The 22,786-nt window shown below is 37.3% G+C and overlaps 1 protein-coding gene across 1 annotated transcript in view; it reads left to right on the top strand.

The window, feature by feature from the left end:
- Nucleotides 1–22,786, top strand: part of antxr1a (ANTXR cell adhesion molecule 1a) — a 56,931-nt gene that overhangs the window by 19,639 nt on the left and 14,506 nt on the right. The window contains exons 11-16 of the mRNA XM_016473750.1: nucleotides 5,292–5,361; nucleotides 5,494–5,572; nucleotides 7,414–7,509; nucleotides 17,452–17,493; nucleotides 20,394–20,489; nucleotides 21,557–21,724. Of these exons, the coding sequence (XP_016329236.1) occupies nucleotides 5,292–5,361; nucleotides 5,494–5,572; nucleotides 7,414–7,509; nucleotides 17,452–17,493; nucleotides 20,394–20,489; nucleotides 21,557–21,724 (551 nt within the window). The remainder of the gene's footprint in view (nucleotides 1–5,291; nucleotides 5,362–5,493; nucleotides 5,573–7,413; nucleotides 7,510–17,451; nucleotides 17,494–20,393; nucleotides 20,490–21,556; nucleotides 21,725–22,786) is intronic.

The following is a 22,786-nucleotide window of genomic DNA, read 5'->3' as shown; positions in this document are numbered from 1 at the left end:
TTTTGGGTGAACTATGCCTTTAAGACGACCATTACATTGCAATGCATTACCAAGAATATGTATGTTGAACACATCACTGGTTCAATGAAGACTATTAAACAGGGTTAAATGGGAATGTGGGATGACAGCAGTCTTATATAAGACATTTCCGTGACTTCCTTGCGTAATTACCATATGGTTGGAAGGATTTGAGGCAGAATCTAAAAAACCTTCTGATTAGCTGATCATTTTTCCACCGAACGTCCCAGAAGACTAGTTTTCATAGAAACCCTGAAACGGCAACCATGAAATGTCAGTCCCATTTGTGTTTTGGCTAATAGTACTTTTTAAAGGCTACATTAGGAGTTTTATATGATGGATTCCTGCCAAATGAAGGAGATATAAGAAAGAAATGCTGCCACACAAAAGGCTGACAGCGTTCGCAAAGCCCGTCAGGCAAATGTCAGCTCTACCCCTTGCAGTTTTTACTGTAGGTCTCATGTTCTGTGTCCTTTCTTACACACTATAGTATTGCCGAGTCTGATGGACGAGTCACAGGCGTGATGAAATTACACTAGTATGCTAGCAGATGTAAAGTGAATCTCAACTGATTTTTGCTTTAGGGCGCAGATTTTATATTGGACATCAAGTGGCAACCAACTGAATCTCACTGGAAAACATAACTTTTTTATGAGGTGGCAATTTTGTATAAATGTGTATCATATGAATTGTACCAAAAACATATGACTTAAAGGGATAGTTCACCCAAAAATGAAAATTTGCTGTTCATTTGCTCAAGCTCAGGCCATCCAAGATGTAGTTGACTTTTTTGTTCAGCAGAACAGTAAAGAAGATGTTTAGCTGAAACCGTGCTCCTTGGTGATTCATAAAATGCAAGTCAGTGGCTGCCGGTTTTTGAGAATAAAAAAAGCATATCAAGGAACTCAAAATAAATACATGTGGCTCCTGAGGATATACTGAGGTCTTATGAAGCAAAACTATTGATCTGTGCAAGAAACTGAACATTATTTACAACATTATAATCTCAGGTAAACGGGTAAATCCAGTTGTTTTCTGCAAAATGGTTATTTCGGACAGTTTGTATCTATGAACTGGTTCAATTCACTAGTTTGTTTATGTAATATGTAACACACACACACAGGTTTGTTTTTGTGGGGACATCGCATAGGCGTAATGGTTTTTATACTGTACAGACCGTATATTCTATTGCCCTACACCAACCCTACCCCTAAACCTAGCCCTCACAGGAATCTTTGTGCTATGTCAGATTTTCAATACACTCCATTCTGTGTGATTTATAAGCGTTTTGAAAAGTGGGGACATGGGGTAATGTCCTGAAAAGTCACCTTCTCCTTGTAATACCTATGTCATACCTTTGTCATTATACAAATTGATGTCCTCATTTGTCACAAAAACGCACACACACACAGACAGACAGACAGACAGACAGATAGACAGATAGATAGATAGATAGTAAATGTTTCAGATAGATCGATAGTAAATGTTTCATATGAATTATTCATATGAATTAAGGCCTGTTCACTCTAAGGATGATAACTATAATGATTAAGTTATTGTTTTAATGACTTTCACAACTTAAACGATAACTGCACAGAGGAACAATATTGCTTGAATCACTTTTAAAACAATTTATTTCTAGCTGATGAACTATAACAACAGCTTGAGCATTTAAAGTGTCAGATGGCATAATGGCAGTGTGCAATTATAATAAACAGAATGTTAGCATCCATTAGTGTGGACGCTAATATAACTGTTGTTATAGTTATCTTTATAGTTATCGTTCTTGGTGTGAACAGGCCTCCAACCACTAATTCAACAAAATTTAAAATAGCTACAAATTGCCATGAAATTGTGTTGGTGCCAACAGATTTGCGACGCATTTTAGTGTCACCACTTGAGAACTTTTACAAAAAGCTTTGCCTTTACAAAAACAAAGAGCTGTTTTCTGCTTCAGCGGCTAGCGACTAGCACAGAGTGCCATGGTTCACATATGTCCCATGATGGCTCAAATGAATTACTAGTTATGGAAAAGATGTGCAAGCATTGTGTATTTAACAAAATCTGCTGTTAATTGTTTGCTGACTTTCCTTTTGAAGTAAAGCTATTAAAGTGCAAGTGATTCAATGTTGGCATTTCATATGCAGCGATACTGTAATTATATTAAAGCTTCAGGGAGAGTCTCATTCTCTCCAAACAATCATTATTTAATTAAAATTGGTGCTGGTTGTAAGATCAAAGCCCAGTCATCTGACTTCAATCCTATTTTACAGTATCAGTAATAGGCTTCGCATCTCCTTGCATGTCTTTGCTCTGATTAAAGCCGGATATTTCAAACATGGCACGAGTGTAACTGTGTCATGGAAGCAATTTGGAAAGAAAGAAGAAAAAAACTTTTTCTGTCCACCCCTCAGCACACCGGTCCCACTTTCCCATCCTTAAAGCATATTCCCAGACCTAAACCAAATTTACTCCGACTTTGAGGAGGCCTGCTGTTTATTTGCTCTTGACCATTATAAACACTAGAGAGGATATCCTGTAAATGAATGATAATGTCCATCATGCACAAACCTGCTCCCCTTTCTTTGAACCCAAGGATGTCAGAAAAGAGCTGTGTTGGTTACTGCTCGTTAATCTTCTCACTTGCTTCTGACTACTCTGAAGATGTAACCGTCGAAATTTTCACACTGTTTGTCCTAATTAGAACAGAAGATGAGTATTAGTGCATCTAAATATTATAATATACAGGGGTTGAACAAAATAATGTGAACATCCATTATTATAGGGGTTATTATCATTTGTGTAGGCTACAGTAAAAAAAAAAGTTGTATTTATATTGTAATTAAATTAAATGTATCTTCTCGTTGTCTGAATTCTCTAGTTTGTATATAAGTGTGGTGTAAGCTGTGTTTAGCAGTGTTTAGTACAAGCCATGGGTGAAATGAGTGGCTTGTCAGACTTAAAACAGGACAAATCATGGGAGCACGTTTGGCAGAAGTGTCTTTAACCTTAACAGCCCAGTTGTTTGGTGTTTTAAGAACAACAGGCTTTATGATAATGACTGTGTAGACTGTGGGCGGAAGAATAGTGGCTGAAAACTGAAAGGGAATGATAGGGATTGTTAAACACTAAGAAGGATTGTATCCAAACAACACATAACTACTGCAGCAAAGTGACACCAAACCTCAATATTCACCTTGAAGACCCTGTTTCCTCAAAAACCGACCACGGAAAACTTCACAAAGCCAAAATCCATGTAAGAGCTAAAACTAAAAGACACCAATGATAAAATGTGAAAGTCATGATCATAAAACCTGGACAAAATAATGTGAACACCTGGGAAACAGGCAGTGTTTCTTTACTGAGGTATTTTTCCACTGTTTGCCTTTAAGCTTCCAACCTTCTCAGAATAGATTCATACAACTTTTGAATAGTCTCCAGTTGAATATTGTCTATCGCTTCTCTCCCGCATCTTTGATTCTCCGGATCAAACTTCAACATCTGCCCTGGCCAGACAAATCACCTCACAATCACCTGACTTGAATATTATCAAACCACTGTGGATAGTTTTGGAGAGAAGTGTGAGAAGCGGACTCCCTCCTCCAACATTTAGACAACATTCAACTGGAGACTATTCAAAAGTTGTATGAATCCATTCTGAGAAGGTTGGAAGCTGTATTAAAAGCAAACAGTGGACAAAAACCTCAGTAAAGAAATACTGCCTATTTCCCAGGTGTTCACATTATTTTGTCCAACCTTGGATTTGCTTAGATGGTGTACAGTTTCATAAGTTTGTGATTGTACTTTACAGCCCGAAGTGTACTTTAGTTTTGACACAAACATTAGCGTATGTGTACAGCTGAATACATAGCCTTTTAAAATACAGTGAAGGCAAGTTTGAAAGTCAATAGTCATGCTATTGTGGATTTTTTTCTTTTGTTATTGGGGCAAATATGAACACCAAAAACATTATCTGTTGTCATTTCCGCTCAACTTTGGTTCTGAGAATCCCGGAAATGTGAAAAGGGTCCAATCATTTTATGAACCATTTAGTAATTGATACATTTTAAATAGCTGATATCACATTCATAGAAAAATTGATCAGTTCCACAGAAAATAACCAAAAACGTATTTAAACGATAAGGATGGCCTTTATAGGAGTTACAGGTCAGATGACTAAACAGTCACTTGCCATTTCAGGTCAGTGCTGCTCTTTCATCTTATACATCCATTTTTATGTATACTGAACATCTCTGAACATCTTTCAGACATTGGTACCTTTGCAAGCTTTGGCAAACCCAACAACTGCTTCTTCTTCAAAGCACTTATAATTTGTATAGTTTTTAGCTGTGTGCCGTATGCATCAGACGGTCAGTGAATGGACTGTGTGCAGTTTGCGGGTGTCTAGACTAGCTGTCTTTGACTTGCATTTCCTTTCTTTAACCTCAAGAAAATCCTCAAGAAATCAGATGATTGCATAACAAACACAAGGGCTGTTGAATGCATCCCTCAGGCTTCAGCCCAGTCAGGGCATTTCTCTCTCGAAAGGCTCAGAAGCAATTTGGTATCAGCAGTAATTGTTATTGATTTATCACGCAAGTCGAAACCATGTGCACATGTCTTTACTTAGTAGTAAAACATGACCTTCCCTCGTATGCTATGGGTATATTCATCCCAATAAAGCACAATGACACCTGGACCCTCTGCCAGAATTCTGATTCTTTGGGATTTCAGCCGACCTCCTACACCAACAAACAGAAAAGCACAGAAGTGTTATATTTGTAAATTTTCTGCTGCGTTTTTGCTCTGGCTGTGTGAAGCACCAATTGCCCTCCTGTCCATTTGATTCTTTGGAGTGTAGTAATTCAGAGTCGCAACTGAGAGATATAAAATTGAAAATATGCAATTACAAGAGCAAACCTTACATCTGCAGTTTGTTGTTTTTGGGTGGTTTTAGGCCTCCATTGGCTTCTCAGTAGGAGGCCCTTGGCAAGTTTCAGAGCAATGGCCCCATTACCCCGTTCTGTAATCCGTGACCCACTTCTCTTTCCTTTTACCAAGTGTTAAGTGCCTTGCATAAGAGTTGATTAAAATGTAGTTGAAATGTTTTGCAACAATGAAAAATGTTATGCAGTCTGTCCTCAACAACTGCATAAAAACATGAACTATCCTTATATGCAACAAGGAATCAGACAACAATATACATATATTTTATGCAGGATATTCCAGATTTGCCATTTGAAATGTGATTCTGCATTTATCGTTTTTATTAGTGGTGAAGCCGTTGGTAGTGGAGGACACGTATCTGCTCTGTCCAGCTCCTGTTCTTCGAGAGGAGGGAATGTAAGTGTCCCAGAGAAATATTTTTACTTTCTTTCTAGTGGCAGAAATGTTACCTGTGCCTCATTAAGGAATGCAATGCAGTGTTTTCAAAGGATTTAAGTATTTTTTAAATTATTATTATGTTTATTGCAGGGCAGCCTCCCTTTACGTTAGCATGAACGAAGGCTTGAGTTTTATCTCTAGTTCTGTTACTATCACCACTGTCAGCTGTGTAAGTATTATTCTAAATCATATTTTGTGCTTTATTACTTGTGTTTTACAACCAGTATTGGGGAAGCTACTGTACACTACTGTTCAACAGTTTGGTGTCAGTAAGATTTTTTTATGTTTTTGAAGGAAGAGTCTTTGAACCAAGGTTGCATCAAAGCCAGTAATATTGTGAAGTAATATTACAAATTAAAACTAGATGAGTAAAGTTTGTTGAGGTTGGCTTGAGAAAGCGTAACCTGAACGTTTGAAGCAGTTGTAAAAGCTTGAAATTTGAAAGTTTAGATAGCATGACATGAAAGCATGATTGAGCACATTAAAATGTTGTTAGCATGTTTTTTATCATGATTAACATGTTGTTAGAATTTTTATAGCATGATTACCATTATGCTAGCATGTTGCTAGTATGATTATCATGTTGCTAGCATGTTTTTAATCGTGATTAGCATGTTGCTAACATGACTAGCATGTTGTTAGCATGTTTCTAGCATGATTACCGTGTTGTTAGCATGTTTCTAACATGATTAACGTGTTGTTAGCATGTTTAACATGTTGCTAATGTTTTTCTAGCATGATTAGCATTATTATGCTAGCATGATATTGCACATTGCTATCATGTTTTAACATGTTGCTAGCATGATTAGCACATTAGCATGTTGTCGGATAGTCATTAAGCTTCGCTGGTGATACACAGTTTAAACACTCTATAAGTTTTATTGTACACAAGTTTTGACCCCCTCAATGAAAGAAAAGAAAAGATATAGCAACCTGAGTCAGACAAGTCTAAAGGCCTGACCTGAGTTTGGTGGTTATAGCTTCACAACTCTAGGAGGAGATACAGTTCAAATTTAGTCTCAGAAGAAGAAGAAGAAAAATAAATCATTCTGATTTGCTGCTCACTAAACATTTATTATTATTATCAATACTGTAAACAGTTCTGCTACTTAATTAAGAGTGGAAAGTGTGTTTTTTTTCAGGATTATTTGATGAAGGAAAGTTTGAAGAACAGCATGTATTTGAAATAGACATTTTATGCACCATTCTAAAAATGGTCAGTGTCACATTAGATTTTTTTAACACGCTCTTGCTGATTAAAAGTATCAGTTTCTTTAAAAAAAGTAAGTAAATAAATGAATAATTACCCCAACATTTTGATGTATATACCAAACCGCTTGATGTTGGAAGACGTAGCATGCTACTGGAGCTGCACTATTTTAAATATAGTTTGACTACTTTCATGCTACTTAAAAATATAATTACGTTAGGCTACTCCCCAACATTTGAATTCACAAGGCTTGAAGCAGCAATATTACTCAAAATGATTCTCTAGCTAACAGCCATTGCTGTAGTGTTTTAGCTTTTGAAAATGCAGCCAAATTACTGTGAAAAATGTGTTAAAGGAAAGTAAACAAAAGATTCTACAGGTTGGGAACTTTTGTGCAAAGGAAAACAAAATTACGATAAAAAATTATTAAAAGGATTGCTGGAGTGTTTCCTGTAAAGTGGTGCCAGTCAAAGCTCTTTAGAAGAGCCCAATAGGTTTCCCAACAGACAAATCCAAAACCTTCCCACAAGCCAATGGGTTATGAGATCTCCCAGTGAGATCACTTGTAACTTAGTTCATCCCCTCGGTTAATAACCATCCCTTTCAGCATGCATCATCTTTTATTTTCATAGCTAGCACTCTTTCATGCAACCATTGTTTGAACTTGAGATTGAACAACTGACATCATCTTATTGTTCCATTGCATTTTCCAAATGTTTTTCTGCATGTCATTTGGATCTGCTGTCATAACAAAAAACAGTCCCACTCAGAGAAGTGTTCATATCTGTTTCTCCCTGCAGTCTGATGGTACGATCCTGGCCATAGCGCTACTGATAGTGATGCTACTGCTGATTCTGGCTCTCCTCTGGTGGTTTTGGCCTCTCTGCTGCACAGTGGTGAGTCCTCCATGGAAAATCTTGAGTTTACTTAAATAGAAGTCCTGCTACATATTAGGACTTATGCGCAGACCTGCACGAAATCTGCATCTGCAGAATTACACAGAAAACTCGATGTATCTCATAGCCTGGGGTGTGTTTCCAAAAAGCACCAACTATGGTCACAAGTTCCATCGTTACCAACACAGTTCAACGAATCGGTGTTTCCTCAAATCATAGTTTCAACAAGCATTCACGAAAAATTGTGTGGACGGAACCACAGCTCTCATTGGAAGAATCGTTTTTTGTTAGTATGACATAAGAGGGAACCCACGATGGAATCAAACATCTGGAAATAAAGCAAAACTATAGAGAAACCAAAATGGCGAAGTAGTCCTCAGATGCCATGTTAATTAAATACAGGAATAATTAAAATTATTATTACTTCACCACCTGCATGATGTCATTAACAATAGTTGTATATTGTTGAAGCAGTTTGGTTTGAACTGCGGATTTGCAACAGAGTTATTAAGATTTCAGGAAGCAGTTTTGACTAGATAGTTTATTCCTTTAATTATGCCTCATACTATGGTCGTTAATCAGAGAGTTATGTCGTTGAATAGGAAATATACCCCTGGTCTCATGGGATCACACATTTCTGCTAAATCTGAGGGTTACACTTTATTTCATCCACTTCGGGCATTCTACTAACTATAAGCATCTTTGCATCTACATGTCAACTAACACTCATTAGAGTGTTAGCATATTAGTAGACTGTTAGGGCTAGGGTTTGTAGAATAAGTAAACATAGTTGCAAGGTTAATTATAGTCAGTAGTTTATGTTGTGGGACCATCAAAATAAAGTGTTAGCAGATATTATGCAGATTGTAACAAGCTGTGACTGTGCAGTTTTATTTAAACTGGTATTGTTATAAGATAGTCTACTAATGCTCTAATGACTGCTAGTTGACATGCAGTTGCATAATTACTTATAGTTTACCTAACTTGTTTTAAACTTACTATTAAATGTACCATATTGATATAAAAAAAAAACAAAGGAGATGAAAATCTATTCCATTTTTTAAATCAACATCATAAAATGCATTAAACATACATTAAACAAGGGTTTCCCAAACTGGGGTTAATGTATAAGAACTTTCACAGCTATACATCACCAGTGTTTAGTAACATGCATAATTATTTGTTTCATGGTCTAATTGCTTGGGAGGTGCTTTTTTCACCCAAATTCAAAGCATGGTTTGCACGTGATTTTTTTACATGACATCTACATGATCATTCTATATTGTCAATAGAGTCAAAGTTCAATGGTATGACACACACAGAGCTGGGTGGATTACTTACAAATTGTAATCCATTACTGATTCCAAATTACATGACCAAAATTGTAGAAGTAATCCATTACGTTACACATTTCAGGTAATATAAAAAAAATAATGTGAATTTGTACTTTTTAATGTGTTTGAAAGGCAAAAACCTTCCAATGACATTGTAATAGATGGTTAAATAACCTACTGAGTGATGATTTAAATAAACATTGTGTTCACCAGTAGTTGATGCAATGTTGAAACACTTCTTAAACCGGAAATTATTTTTGTAAATTCAGTGGTCAAATGCTATGTAGCCACCCTGACTAGTGACTGGACTTGTGTGAATGTCCAAAAAACTGAAAGACTTTCTGAGTGTATATAAGTGGTAGGCTATTTTAAAATGGAACATTTAAAAGATGAAAAAGAGGAATTAGGGAGAATCAATCAATTATGTATCATTTATTGCTATTGTGTGAATAATATGTAATCATGTAATCCATAATAAATAACTGTGATCTGATTATGAGCATTTTAAAATGTAATATACTCTAATTACAAGTACTTGATTTTGGAATCTGATGACATAATCCAGATTACATGTAATCAGTTACTACCCAGCACTAAATTTAGGTATGGTTAAGGGTTAGGTTTAGGAAAACATGCATTGCTCTTGGCTGATTTAAAATTTGATTAAAAAAAAAAAAAGTGTTGACATTTCTACAGTAAGTTTTTAATGTTTAAAAAAAAACTTGTTTTTCCCATTAGGTTGCAATTTCTGATTAATTCTAACTTTATTCTAACTAACTTAATTTTAACCAAAATTATTCACATTTCTCACCCTTTTTGTGGCCATTTACTAAATATTTTGTCTAATTTGTTAATAATTGATAATAATCAGCTACCAGTAGGGAACCATTTACACAACACATTTTTGTTTAAAAATGTGAGATATGAAAAAAAAAATGCACGGTCTAGAAGTTTTCTTTAAAACCGAAGTAATTTTAACTCACTTTTTAGGATGTGCTAGTAGCGACAAAAGATGGGATACATGAGATCCATGGTCAAACACATTTCACACACACAGAAAAACAATGGGAATGCAGTGCAGTGGAATGCAACAATGTGTGTAGTACTCTCAGTTGCACATTTTACTACGCTTATAACCATTTCTTGTATTCTGTCATATTTCCCCCCACAATCACTGTGGAGGAAATGTGCAGATTATGTGTGGTCTTATTTAATGGTTAGAAAACCATTCAAAATGTAAAATCGCATTATTTTGTACATAATTACACAGAATGGCCTGTAGCCATGATGTCATGGGGTTTCAATGACTGAGAATGGACCAATAACAAATTAAGAGGATTTATTTGAAGATTTGGTCATTTCATTAAATGTGGGGAGGACTACTCCTCTTTCAGAAACATTAGCACATTTGAAGTTTTTTTACCAGTATGAAATATTAATATCTTATTGCCTGTCTCTTAAACTGTATTTCTAAATGAATATCTATTAGGACAATGCATTACACATCAAGTTTTCCAACCATACAAAATACTAAATGCTTGGAACATCTAAAAACTACATGTGAGAATTACAGTTGGCAAATTATTTGTTTACTCTGGGCTAAAACTGCACTCCCCTGAAGCCTAGTATATAAGATTAATGTGTTTAATTAGGATTCATATCTGACAAACCTGTTGGATTTCTATTTTTTCAATAATTATATAAATACACAAGGACGACTTGAACCAAATTCCATTACCTAAAGAGACATTTTAGATGTGATATCCTAGGCCTAGGGACACACAGGCAAAAAAGTTGTTTCCTTTAAAGGGTAGCTGTACCTTTACACCTTAATTCTGGACGACCTTTGGTTGTTGCCATGATCTTTCTTCCAGGTTTGTTTGTTTTGACCATGTAATGAGCCCTTCTGGTGCTAAGCTAAATTCCAGTTGTGACCAGGCAGTCTTTACAGGTTGTGTTGGGATAGCTTTCATGTCCTGTTTGTCCTGTAATGACTTGTTAAGCCCCGACTGAATATATTAGACTCACACAAAGTCAAGGCCACCTGGGATTCGTGGACAAATTGGTTCAACACCTCTTGGATTTGACATCACCTTTGAACTGTCGAGGTCAAAAGTGAGTTTCCTCATTGCTTTTCCAGCAGAGGTGCAGATGTGGAACCTTCTTTTACACAAAGAAAGTTTGAGTATAAGCACTTTGAGATGATCAGAGGGGGAAAACAGCATTGTTTGAAAAAGGGATTGGTCAAGATCAGGGGTAGGCAAGTTCGGACCTAGAGAGGCGCTGTCCTGCAGAGTTCAGTTCCAACTCTGAAAAAACTCACCTGCCTTTAGCCTTAGTAATCCTGAAGATATTGATTAGCTTGTTCAGGTGTGTTTGAATAGGGTTGCAACTAAACTCTGCAGGACAGCGGATCTCTAAGACCGAACTTGCCTACCCCTGGTCAAGATGGTAGTTTTTGTGGCTATATATTCAACAAATGATTAGTAAGGTTGACTAGGTTTAGATTTGTTTTTTCTTATTTAGTCAGACCAGTCCAAGACATGTAGACCTCTACATATACACTTACTAATGATTAGTATGTGTTATCATGAGAGTTCACTCGTGTAGGTGCTATTGAATTACAGTGTTGTAGCACTCAAAAAAGGACTCAATCTCAAGATGAAGAAAATCTAGTCTTGGACTTGGACTGATCATGGACATGGGAGCATATGGACTTGATATTGACTTGGACTTGACCCTCTTCTGGTCTCAGTCTTGACTCAAACAAACTCGAACCTCATCTGGCCTTTGTCTTGGCTGACACGAATGAGCTTGTCCCGATTACAACACTGGGCAATGCTGCTCTTTTACTTGAGTAACTGGTCCTACTGCACCACTCTAAGTGGGATTCGAAGCAGCGTCAACCAGCATGGGAGTTAGGTGCAGTCAGTAACTAGCACAACTCTTAAGGCCAGGTGAGTGAAATTTACCAGCATAGCTCTTACCAGCTGGCCTTCGTTACACCCTAAAACTCAAGCTCAATTCAGCGTTAAGTAGCTCTTCTGACGACAGCAGTTTCATTATTCATCTTTAGTCAGTTCAATGTTGATTCAGTTCAGTTCAATAACAGTGTCAGTGTTGCAAATAATGTATAAATTAGATTCAACTCTAAAGCAGAAGGCAATAGTGTCATTATTTAGCTCAATTTAGTTCAAGTTTTGTACTTGTTCTCACTTTCCCATTTGAAATTGCAGTCACCAATCTGCGCCCAGACCTGGTTCTCTGGTCCAACTCCAGCCGGATCGTTATAATAATCGAACTGACAGTCCCTTGGGAAGAGGCCATTAACAAGGCCTTTGAAAGGAAGAAGCTGCGATATGCCAACTTGGCTGCTGAGGCAGAGGAGCGGGGCTGGACAGTGAAAGTATACCCGGTGGAAGTGGGTTGCAGGGGCTTTGTGGCTAGTTCCACTATAAGGCTGCTGAAGGAGTTGAGTATCAGAGGACAGGTCCAGCGGAGGATAGTCAGGGAATTCGCCACTGTTGCCGAAAGAAGCAGCCACTGGCTGTGGTTGAAGCGGATGGACACAGTCTGGGCTGCCAAATGACCATGTAACAAAGTGACACACACCCGAGTCTGATCAGCCTGTGGTGGGCCTGCCTCGGCTTAGGGTGTCTTGTGATAAAGGGCCGAAACACCCAATGAGGCTGGGCTAAACAACTGATGATGTTTTGCATTGGTGGAAACACCATACAAAGGTCATTGGCAACATCACCTCAACAAAAGGCATCTTTCACCCATGCTAAAGTTCGCACAGAAACTGGGATCTGATGGACATCAGATAAGGTGTCTCACTGGCCACATCCATGAAAGATAAGTACACATCATGTACAGTATAACATCAAAACATCTAGGATCCCAACCCAATGACTGCAGTGAAGAGTTGTACCGTCTTCATTTATCCATCTTACCATACTAGTCCTTTTTCTTATTGTTCCCCAGTCACGCATAAAGCAATTGTAAATTCATGACTGATTATTGGGTATGGAGGCAAGAACCATGGACATGGGATTAGGCCATGATCCTGGATTCTTGCTGAACCAAAAGCAGAGCGTAACAATTGCTGCGTCTTGCTTTGTTCTGCTCACAGCGAAGGAGAAAATGTTCTATGGTGCGGCTAAATAGTGCTAAAGACCTAGTCCTATTATGCAAACTCATCTGATAATATCAGTGCCAAATTGATGATATTATTGAATATTTAGTGACTTTCAAACCCCAACTAAGCAAGCCAAAGGCAACAGTGGAAAGGAACCCAAACTCCATCTTCTCGAGGGCTCATCTCGCCAAGGTCTTCGCTGACCGTGAAGGGGCGTATTGTGGAGGCGAGCACACTAACAAAGGTGCTAAACAGCTTTTACTTGTTGGTCTCTGTTACACTAGCACAAGCTGGTTAGATGGTCATTGTTCCAGGTAGACTAGGTTGTCCAATGTAAACATGATGGTGACCAGCCAAAACCCCAAAACCAACATGAACGTTCCCAAAACATAGCTCATACTGGTCAATAAGATGGTTTTGATAGGTTATTTAAGATAATTAACAGCAGAACCTGTTATGGTCTTGGCCTGAGGTGTCAAATCCTGCTCCTGGAGGGCCACCTTCTAGAGTTTAGCTCCAACCCCAAAAAAACGCACCTGAACCACAAAATCGAGGTCATGGGATCACCTGAAACTTCCACACAAGTCTGCAGGAAGGCATCAGACATCCCCGGTCATTCCCAGCAGTGAAAGACTTATTCTATAGATCAGGGTTGTCAAATCCTGCTCCTTGAGGGCCACTATCCTGCAGAGTTTAGCTGCTACCCTAATTTGGCCCCAGTCAGTTAATCAAGGCCTCCAGAATTACCTGAAAACTAATTCTGGCAGGTGGCAGGTGAAAGGCAGGTACGTTGGAGCCAGTGTTAATTTCGTCAATGAAGATGACGACGAAAAATATTCGTTAACAAACATTTTTGTTCTGTGACTAAGACGAGGCGTTGATGAGCTAAAACTAATAACTGATGATAAAAACTATGACAAAATTTATGGCGCGTCTTCGTTAACAAGACGCGACGGGACTATAATGTTATTTGAGGAATACCGGACATTCAAAATACATCCTATAGGCTACTGTCTTGTCCTTCAAAATGCGCGTCCCTGTCATTGGATTGCAATCGGATAAGGTGCGTTTGCATATCTAGTCTCAGTATGGCAGCCGCAGTTGATGGATAGGCTACCAAAATGCGAACTAGCGATCTGAAACAATTGCCTCAGCACCCGAAGGGGTAGGGAATAAGGTGACCAGACGTCCCATTTTTCCCGGGAGTCAAAATTCGTTGTCGATTAACTTAAAGTTAGTGAAGGCAGGATAGGCAGAATCGCGCTGATAGAAGTGCTCTCTTTCGCGCACGCTCCACTTCTTCAGTTCTCATATACAGCGCACGATCAGTTCTCAGTGCTCAAATACACACGCAGCAGTCCAAATGTCTATCGTGTAGAGTATCTCACGTAAATACAGTCGGTTATGGATTAAGTGAACGTAAACAGGTGGGTGAAAACTGAACGTGTCAGTATTACATGCATGCCTTCCGTCTTAAAGGGACAGCATTCCTAATTAAGTACCTATCTGTGTCATTAATGTTAACCAACAAAAGTTGTTAAATATATGTTAAGTAACCCTACTGTATCTGAAAAATGAGTTTAATTTGTACCTCTTTCGTATTTGTCTTCTGCTTTTTCAAAAGTTATAAATGATATATTATATATGAACAATAATTTTTATATGTTGCTCCCTTTTCACTACTGTTAAAGGGATAGTTCACCCAAAAATGAAAATTGTCATCATTTATTCAAGTTTTTCCAAATTCAATCCTTGATTCAAATTTCTCATAAGCTTAATTGATTTGGTCTAAAGAGAGAAGAATTATTTTTGTTTGAAGACTACATATAAAATAGCTACCAAAATAAATCGTCAACTAAAACGAGACTAAAACTATGAAAGACACAACTGACTAAAATGTGACTAAGACTATTAAGCATTTTCATCTCAAGATAAAGACAAAGACTAAATCAAAAATGCCTGTCAAAATGAACACTGGTTAGAGCAGCGTCACATTTAAACTCTGCAGGGCTGAGTTTGAAACCAGAGTAACTCAGGACTGAGTTTGTTTACCAGAGTAAACATTTACCACAGGACATTGTGTCGGCTTACACTGCTTGAGACCCAAGCCTGGCCTTTCTCTTGATTTCTGAAGAACCTATAACAATTCAAACTGTCAGCGAGGTTCAGCTGAGAAATATCAGAAAAACTAGATTTGTCTGGGAATTGTCTGGAAAGGCACAACAGGAAAAGAGAAGAAATTAGCAATTTCCATGTTAGAGGAGTGTTGAGCTGAAGTTCATGGAAGGTTGAACCAGCTAAACCGGCTAAAATCCCGCTCAGCCATGATCATTTTCCATAGAGACCAGCTGTTGGCCGACAGACTGAATTAGCATTAGCTTATTGCTATGTTCAAATAGCTTGGCTTTATTTATTAACACAGGGTCGTTTCAACTTTAAATACCATGTGTGTTGGTCAAGTTCAAACCAGCTAGGCAAAATGCCTTATGAAATGAATATTTTTACAAAACTGAAAAAGACTTCTCTGTTTATGCAAGGTAATTCTGTCTGCCACTTGAAATCTCCCCGGGAACTTCACAGGGGCACGGCTCTGTTTGGGAAAGTTATCCTGTGTTACCATGGAAAATGAAATTGTGATTTGACCTTTGTGTGCCCATTGTGTGCCCATTCTCAACTTCATTAAGAACTATTGATTGCCAAGTAGCGTAATGCTAACGTTTTACTGCAGGTACAGAGCCATATTTGCAGCACTGTGACATGACAAAACTGGAACGCTCCCCCTATAATGAATGAAGCTGTTTTTACTGTAGGATAGCCAGTATATGAAGAACTGGCTATATGCTAATTCTGTGTTTAAAAAACCTTTCTGGCAGTCTCTGCCTATAAATTTGGAAATCTTAATTACAACATGATGTGTAGTAAAGTGATTTTGCTTGGAATAAATTCGATGCGTTGGCCAATTTAGCCTTTTTTTTTTTCATTCCTCAACCATACAGGACGATTTTAGCATTAGTGCAACAAAATGAAGAGCAACTGACATGCATTAGTCGTTTGTTTTATACTTATATAAACCAGCTAAATGAGCATTTTTTTAAATCAGCTTGTCCCTGATCTTCATCAACAGAACACCAAATGTGTACAAACTAAATGGTACCATCAACATTCACAATTGCATGTTCAATAACAATTTGCTTCATCCATTAATTCTATAGTTAACAACTCGGAAAGCAAGAGCATAAAAATGTTTCTCACTGGTAATTGTGACTTTATGGTGTTGTTTAGATGCTTTCACTAAATACAATCATTCCATCATGACTAGAACACAGCAAGAGACCGAAGAAACTGTTTATGAAAACACTCAACTAATCAAATAATTTCCCCTTCAGTCCAATTAGAAAGCAAAAAAACTGGAATTACAACTACACTCTGGCATTTTTAATGTCTCTGTCCTTACAATGTTTTTCACATGATTCCCAGAATTCCAAATGAGTTTCAAAACAATCACAATATGTGCTCTTTCACAATTGTTTTGCATGTGGGTGAATAGTGGATTTCCTTTTTAATACTTTAGCAGTTTGAACAGTGACACAATTACTGCCTTCATCAAATTATGTTTCTTAATGTCCTTTAAATTATATATTACGTGCCATCATATAACCAAAGCTCTAAATGGTTTCAGTTTTCTAATTAGCTGTTAGCTTAGCAAACCACCAACTAGTTAGCCTGCTAACCTGTCATACTACACAGAGTTTATCAAAAGGATAAAAAGAAAAGTCATAATGTAACCAGTTATTTGATCATAATTTACAAACAGCTGCTCCTTGAGGTCTAAGGATAGAATTTGTGAAGAATTCAGTTAGAATTTGTGAGATTATATGATGTATTAATAAATAAATAAGTATAGCAGTACATTGTTGAATTAAAAGAATACATTCAGTTATTATTTTTGTTTATTATTATAATTATTATAATAATATTTATCATTATAAATTATAATGATCAGTGACGGAACATTGATTTGAGCTACAAAACAGCAATTATGTATTCCTGATGTCCTGTGCTATTTTGCTAATAACTGTAATGTACTGCATTGCTAAAATGTTGTAGTATACAAGTGACTTCTGGACAAGTAAATAATCAGTTTTACTTCTCTGAAAGACACATACCTGGAAAAGCTTAACGTTGAGCCCTGCATTTTGGCTTTTAGATCTGGCTTCCAGATATTTAGGTCATTTAAACTTGCTTGTAAACACACTGAAAACAGGAGGGGAGGGGTGCAATTCCTTAGCCATGTGTTTTTGTGTAACCTGATTTTCTGGCACACACTGAAAACATTGCTTGGGTCCTTCGACAAGTCAGTGGAAGAAAAAAAAACTGTTTTTTAACTTTGGAGATCATGTGGTCTGACATGCCAGCATGAGTGGGCTCATATGAGGTTGTTTATCTCTCTCTCTCTCTCTCTCTCTGCAGATTATCCATGAACCTCCACCACCAATAGTGGAAGATAGTTCGGTAAGTACTTTTTTTTTTTTTTTTAAATGATCTGTACAATGTCTAATTAAGTAGTATTGCACTTGCATTTGTGTTGTCATACTGTGATCTGGCCATAGGCACAATACATTTCAGACAAAAACTGGCCAGTGTGTTCATTTGTTTCATACTCACCAACAAAAATATTGTCAAAAGAAGCTGAAGCATCAAGCTTTGCTTGTCACAAAGCAGCACACAGACTGAAAGCTGGTCTGGAACAGCATATCAGTGGAGTGGAGCACAAGAGATTTCCCATTTCCGTTCAAAGCTTCGCTCCGCTGCTCACATATTCTGGTCTGAAAAGCAATGAGCACGGACAAGTGGAGTGATGCGAACTGTGAAATCCTAATGTTGTTATACTACACTTTATCGTGGCTTTCTGGAAAACTGGAGTCTGATTGGTCAATTGCAGAATTGCATACATCTTGTAGATGGCTAGAAGATCAGAAGTTCCCAGTTAAAGCAAGAAAATGATAATTCCGCACACAAGAGCCCAGTAAAATGCTGCGTTCATGCCATGTCATGATTACTAGACGACAATTCTACTTGGAGCTGTTTACATCCTCCGACTCAGAATGATCCATTTCTATGACAACACTAATAATGGCTAAATAAATCTGTGTAATATGAGTAATCAATAGATTTAAAAAAAAAAAACGTTAAAAGTAACAGTCATCATGCAAATGTATCATTAATGAACATTTCAAGTTTACTTGGCTTATTAAGCTGGACTTCAGGCAGTAGTTCCAACTCTGTGCTAGCCACATTAAACTGTATTGAATGTGTTGTAATATTTTTATTATTGTAAGATTAATTTTACATGTTACTGCTGGAGCCGCTTGCAGTTTGAGTGTTTCCGCAGGACGCAGTGGTCAGGCAGTAGAAGTTTACAAGATTAGTCACAAGTTCTGCAAGGACATGAAAGCTTTTTATTAGCCGAAATCTCAAAATTACGGTAATTCTGACATGGTGTGAATGCATCCAGAGACACAAAGAGACAGATAAGAGAGAACTTAATGGAAGACAAGTAATTGGATTGCAGATTACTAATAATACATAAATTATTACTGAGAAAATGTGCCAGTGTTCGTCTGGTTTCTGTAGGAAGTTTCCTACATTACAATGGACTGTTTTTATTGGCGAAAGATTTAAGGTAATCTGTAAGTAAGATAATAAATATCCTGGTATGCAGCCGTAATATGTGGGATAATGTACACTGTAAAAAAGGATTTGAGACTTAACTCCACTTCACCTTTGTTACCCCAACTATTAATTCTAGGTTTAAGGAACTCCAATATATGTGTAAACAACAAATGTTTTTTAGCTTATTGAACACAACATTTTAAGGCAGCCAGGTTACAAATTATTTTAAGTTGAATCAACTTATTTTTTTTTACAGTGTAGTCAACTGGTCATTATCGCTTAAATAAACCCAGACATGACTGTGACCTTATGCAGAGGGGTTTTGTATCACCCTAAAGGGGTTTATTTTGTGATAATAACCGTATGACTGCACCGTATATCTGAAAACGTGTTGGTATTTTACTATGGAAACTACAAGAGTTCACCAGCTTACCCTGCAGCATTTATGGTGATTTTCTTCTTTAACTCTTGTTGATCTTGGATTAGACTTAATCCTTGTTTATTGAAACAATCCCTGAGATCTCATTGTCCAAACATGGGGGTGGAAAAAAAGTTTATTAAGATCTGGATGTTATTTTGTAATGATGTTATTCTGATTTGGTCAGAATGTTTCAACTATTTAACAGGAACTTTGGGAGAGTCTTTGGATTCCATAAAACTCTCCAGATCTTTGTAGGCTGTTGTTTAACCACTCTGGCTCTGCTGCGCTAAAATTAATTAGTTCAGTCTGGCCTTATTAAAGACCTGTAATATGATAGCATATTTTTATAAATCTTTCATCAGTGATGTCACTTTTGTAAGTCCATAGGAATGTCATACGTGGAATGGCTGTGGGTTGGGGAAATTTCCCTAAAGGTTTCTTTAAGTTACGCTAAAGTTTCAGGATATAAAATATGTGATGGGGAATCAATTGGGTGGTCAAATTGAAATTTGAAGCATGGGGATGGCTGTTAAAACTTTTTGATTAAGTATGGACGCATTGGTAAAAAGATGTCTGTTTAAATCTCGAGGACTGATTGTTAAACAGGGTTAAATTTCCTCAGAGCTGGAAAAATAAAGTCATAACTTGAGTGAGCCTCTTTGGACTTATTTTATTGGATCAGGAAGAGCTATTGGGAGGGCGTAAGCATGGCTCATGCCTTTCTGAGAGGCAATAAATGAAAAAGTCATGTTTTAAAGGAGTGAGTCACACCTCATTTAGGAAAATGCTCCACCATTTGAATAAGACCCCAAAAATATGTTCTTGGAACAAACAAAAAATCTTTACAATAAGTGTTATTGTTTCATTCAAGAAAATGTGTATATCAGTTCTCAACATAGAGACAGATTTTACATTGGACATTTGGCAAGCCAACATAGTGCAAAATCCGTAACATCTGCTTAATATGGTCTGGGCCGCATTTTGTTTTAGCTTCACACTTAAAAATAAAGGCTCCATAAGGGGTTTTCACAGCGACGCCATAGACGAACCATATTCGGTTCCCCAAAAAACCTTTCAGTGATCAGTTCTTAAAAGAACCATTTTTTTCTTAGTGTGAAGAACATTTGAAAAATCTAAGAACCTTTATCCACTATAAAGAACCTTTTGTGGAATGGATGTTAGGTTCTTCATGGAAACATCAATGCCAATAAAGAAACATTATTTTTCAGAATGTTGTGTAGTTTTGTGGTCCAACAGTTAAGAACCATTGGGCTCTATTTCAGTCACAATTTCATTGTCTCTTTGTTTGCTCTATAAGGATGATGAAGAGGATGGAACTCCGAAGAAGAAGTGGCCCACAGTCGACGCGTCCTACTATGGAGGAAGAGGAGTTGGCGGCATTAAAAGAATGGAGGTAAACAACAGTTTTATCACTCGCTGGAGGGCACCAGCCACTTAATTAGCACACGCTCAGTCTCTTAACAGATGTTTTTCATCCAGAGGAAGAGGGCTGTATCTCTGGAGGAACACGGGGTTAACTGTCTTTCTTAAGGGTGATGGATTCTGTAAGTAAATCTCCAGTTGACAGTTTGCCCCTACTTGGAATGAAACCACTGTTGTTTACATTGCATGCCAAGAGACTTCAGCACATCATAATTGAAGTCAGCGATGAAAATGCCACAACTGTGAAGAAAAACAGGAAACACTGAAGGGAAAGTAAAATGTTTGTCAAATGCATTGATTCGCAAAAGTATGCTTGAAATAAACAATCTGCTATGCAAACACAAGGCCTCATCAAAAAAAAATGCCATGACAAAAACAAGGAAAGAAATGGTTTAAGCCAGCATAAGGTGGTCTGTTGGTCTTAGAAGGTCTAGGGTTTAAAATGATTTTGGACACTAGAGCTCGCTGACCAGCTAAAGCGCCTGAAGACCAGCTTGACTAGGCTGGGAGACAACCTTTAGCAAACAACCTTTGGCGTGTTTCATCAAACGGCTGCCAGTAAAGTACCAGAGTTTACAATCACAGCAAGACAGTGTTTACAATAGAGGAAAACAAGTGTGCGTGCATTATACAGCTCATCTGCTGCTTGGAATCCTTCCTTCTGTCAAACATTCTGCCTCAATTACCAGCAGTGCAGAGTTTGCAATTTGATTGTCACAGAAAATACCTGTCCATAAATATCTCTGTTTGAGAAAACATCATGAAATACACATATTTTTTTGCCATTATTCACAGTTTTTATACTACTGAGTTCACCTTGAAAATCGTTTGAGTTTGTTTTTCCATTTGTACCTGGAAAGGATTCTGAAATGCTAATAACAGAAAGGTTATGATGTAAAAATGAAGAAATATTTTGGAGTAAAATTCATGTGCACTCTTTTATACAGAAGGTCAAATGTTCTTTCCTCCATTGAAGCTCTTTGGATCATTGTCAAGTCATGCTGGATAACATGATCATCGCCATCTCCTTCATTTCAGGTTCGCTGGGGTGAGAGAGGTTCGACCGAGGAGGGTGCTAAACTGGAAAAGGCGAAGAACGCGAGGGTAAAGATGCCTGAGCAAGAGTTTGAAGCTCCTCCTGCTCGCATCCTAAATAATGGCATGCGGAAGCCTCCAGGCCCTCGTAAATGGTACTCGCCCATTAAGGTGAGAAAAACAATAGAGTACTCTCAGGGTACACATGCTAACTAAAACTCAAAAGAGTAACACTTTAGTTTAGGGACCAGTTCTCACTTTTAACTAGTTGCTTATTAGCATGCATATTACTAGCATATTGGCTGTTTATTAGTACTTATACAGCAGATATTAATGCCTTATTCTGCATGACCACATTTTAGAGCCCGTAATTTTACCACATACCTAAACTTAACAACTACCTTAATATCTATTAATAGGCAGTGAATTAAGAGTTTATTGAGGCAAAGTTGTAGTTAATAGTTAGTGAGAACTGGTCCCCAAACTCAAAAAAACTCAAAAGTATTTTGTGTCCAGTATCTTGTTGAGAAATGGCAAATGCTGATGAAATTTGGATAGCTGATAGGAAAAATGTATGAGAAGTTGACTTATTGTGTGGTGTGACGTGCTAAGCTACTAAAGAAAACTACTCAAAATTATACAACTATTTTGTAATTATTATGCATGCTGCTTTTTATAAGATCATATTAATTGGAATATTCGTACCTTTAAAAAAACATTTGTCACACTGCAAAATGAATTAGTGAAGGTGAATGGTGATAAAAACCATTCAAGAAATACCAAAAAACCAAACCAAAAACACTTTCAAGAAATTTTGGACATTTTTTTCTAAACATTCACATGAATTTTAACCTTAAATGCAGTTGTTGATAAAAAGTCAGTAGTAATGTTGTCTATATGTGAAGGAGCTTTGTTATGATTGGCTGCTCTTTGTATCCACCTGTAGCTCACACTGTTGTTAATTAGGGCCAAGTTTCTGAGCACAAAATAAGACTATGTAATATGTACTGCAGATACATCTAGCTATGCATGTTTGAATTTTGCATGCATTCTGTGTTAAAATGCAATTCATATTAACTAAGTGTGCAAGTCTTAACTTTGCCACAAGGGGCGCTATATTCTTTCAACAGTATTTTATAGGTTTTCTACAGTTTTCTATGTTAGGGGTAACGGTTTGTAAAACAACAAATAAGATATTTTGACACTGGACAGACAAACGATACATAATAAATA

The sequence above is a fragment of the Sinocyclocheilus anshuiensis genome, unplaced genomic scaffold (genome assembly GCF_001515605.1).
Source record: "Sinocyclocheilus anshuiensis isolate Anshui unplaced genomic scaffold, SAMN03320099.WGS_v1.1 scaffold112, whole genome shotgun sequence".
NCBI classification, from domain to species: Eukaryota; Metazoa; Chordata; class Actinopteri; order Cypriniformes; family Cyprinidae; genus Sinocyclocheilus; species Sinocyclocheilus anshuiensis.
The sequence above is the reverse complement of the archived record's forward strand: the minus strand, read 5'-3'. Positions and strand labels throughout refer to the sequence as shown.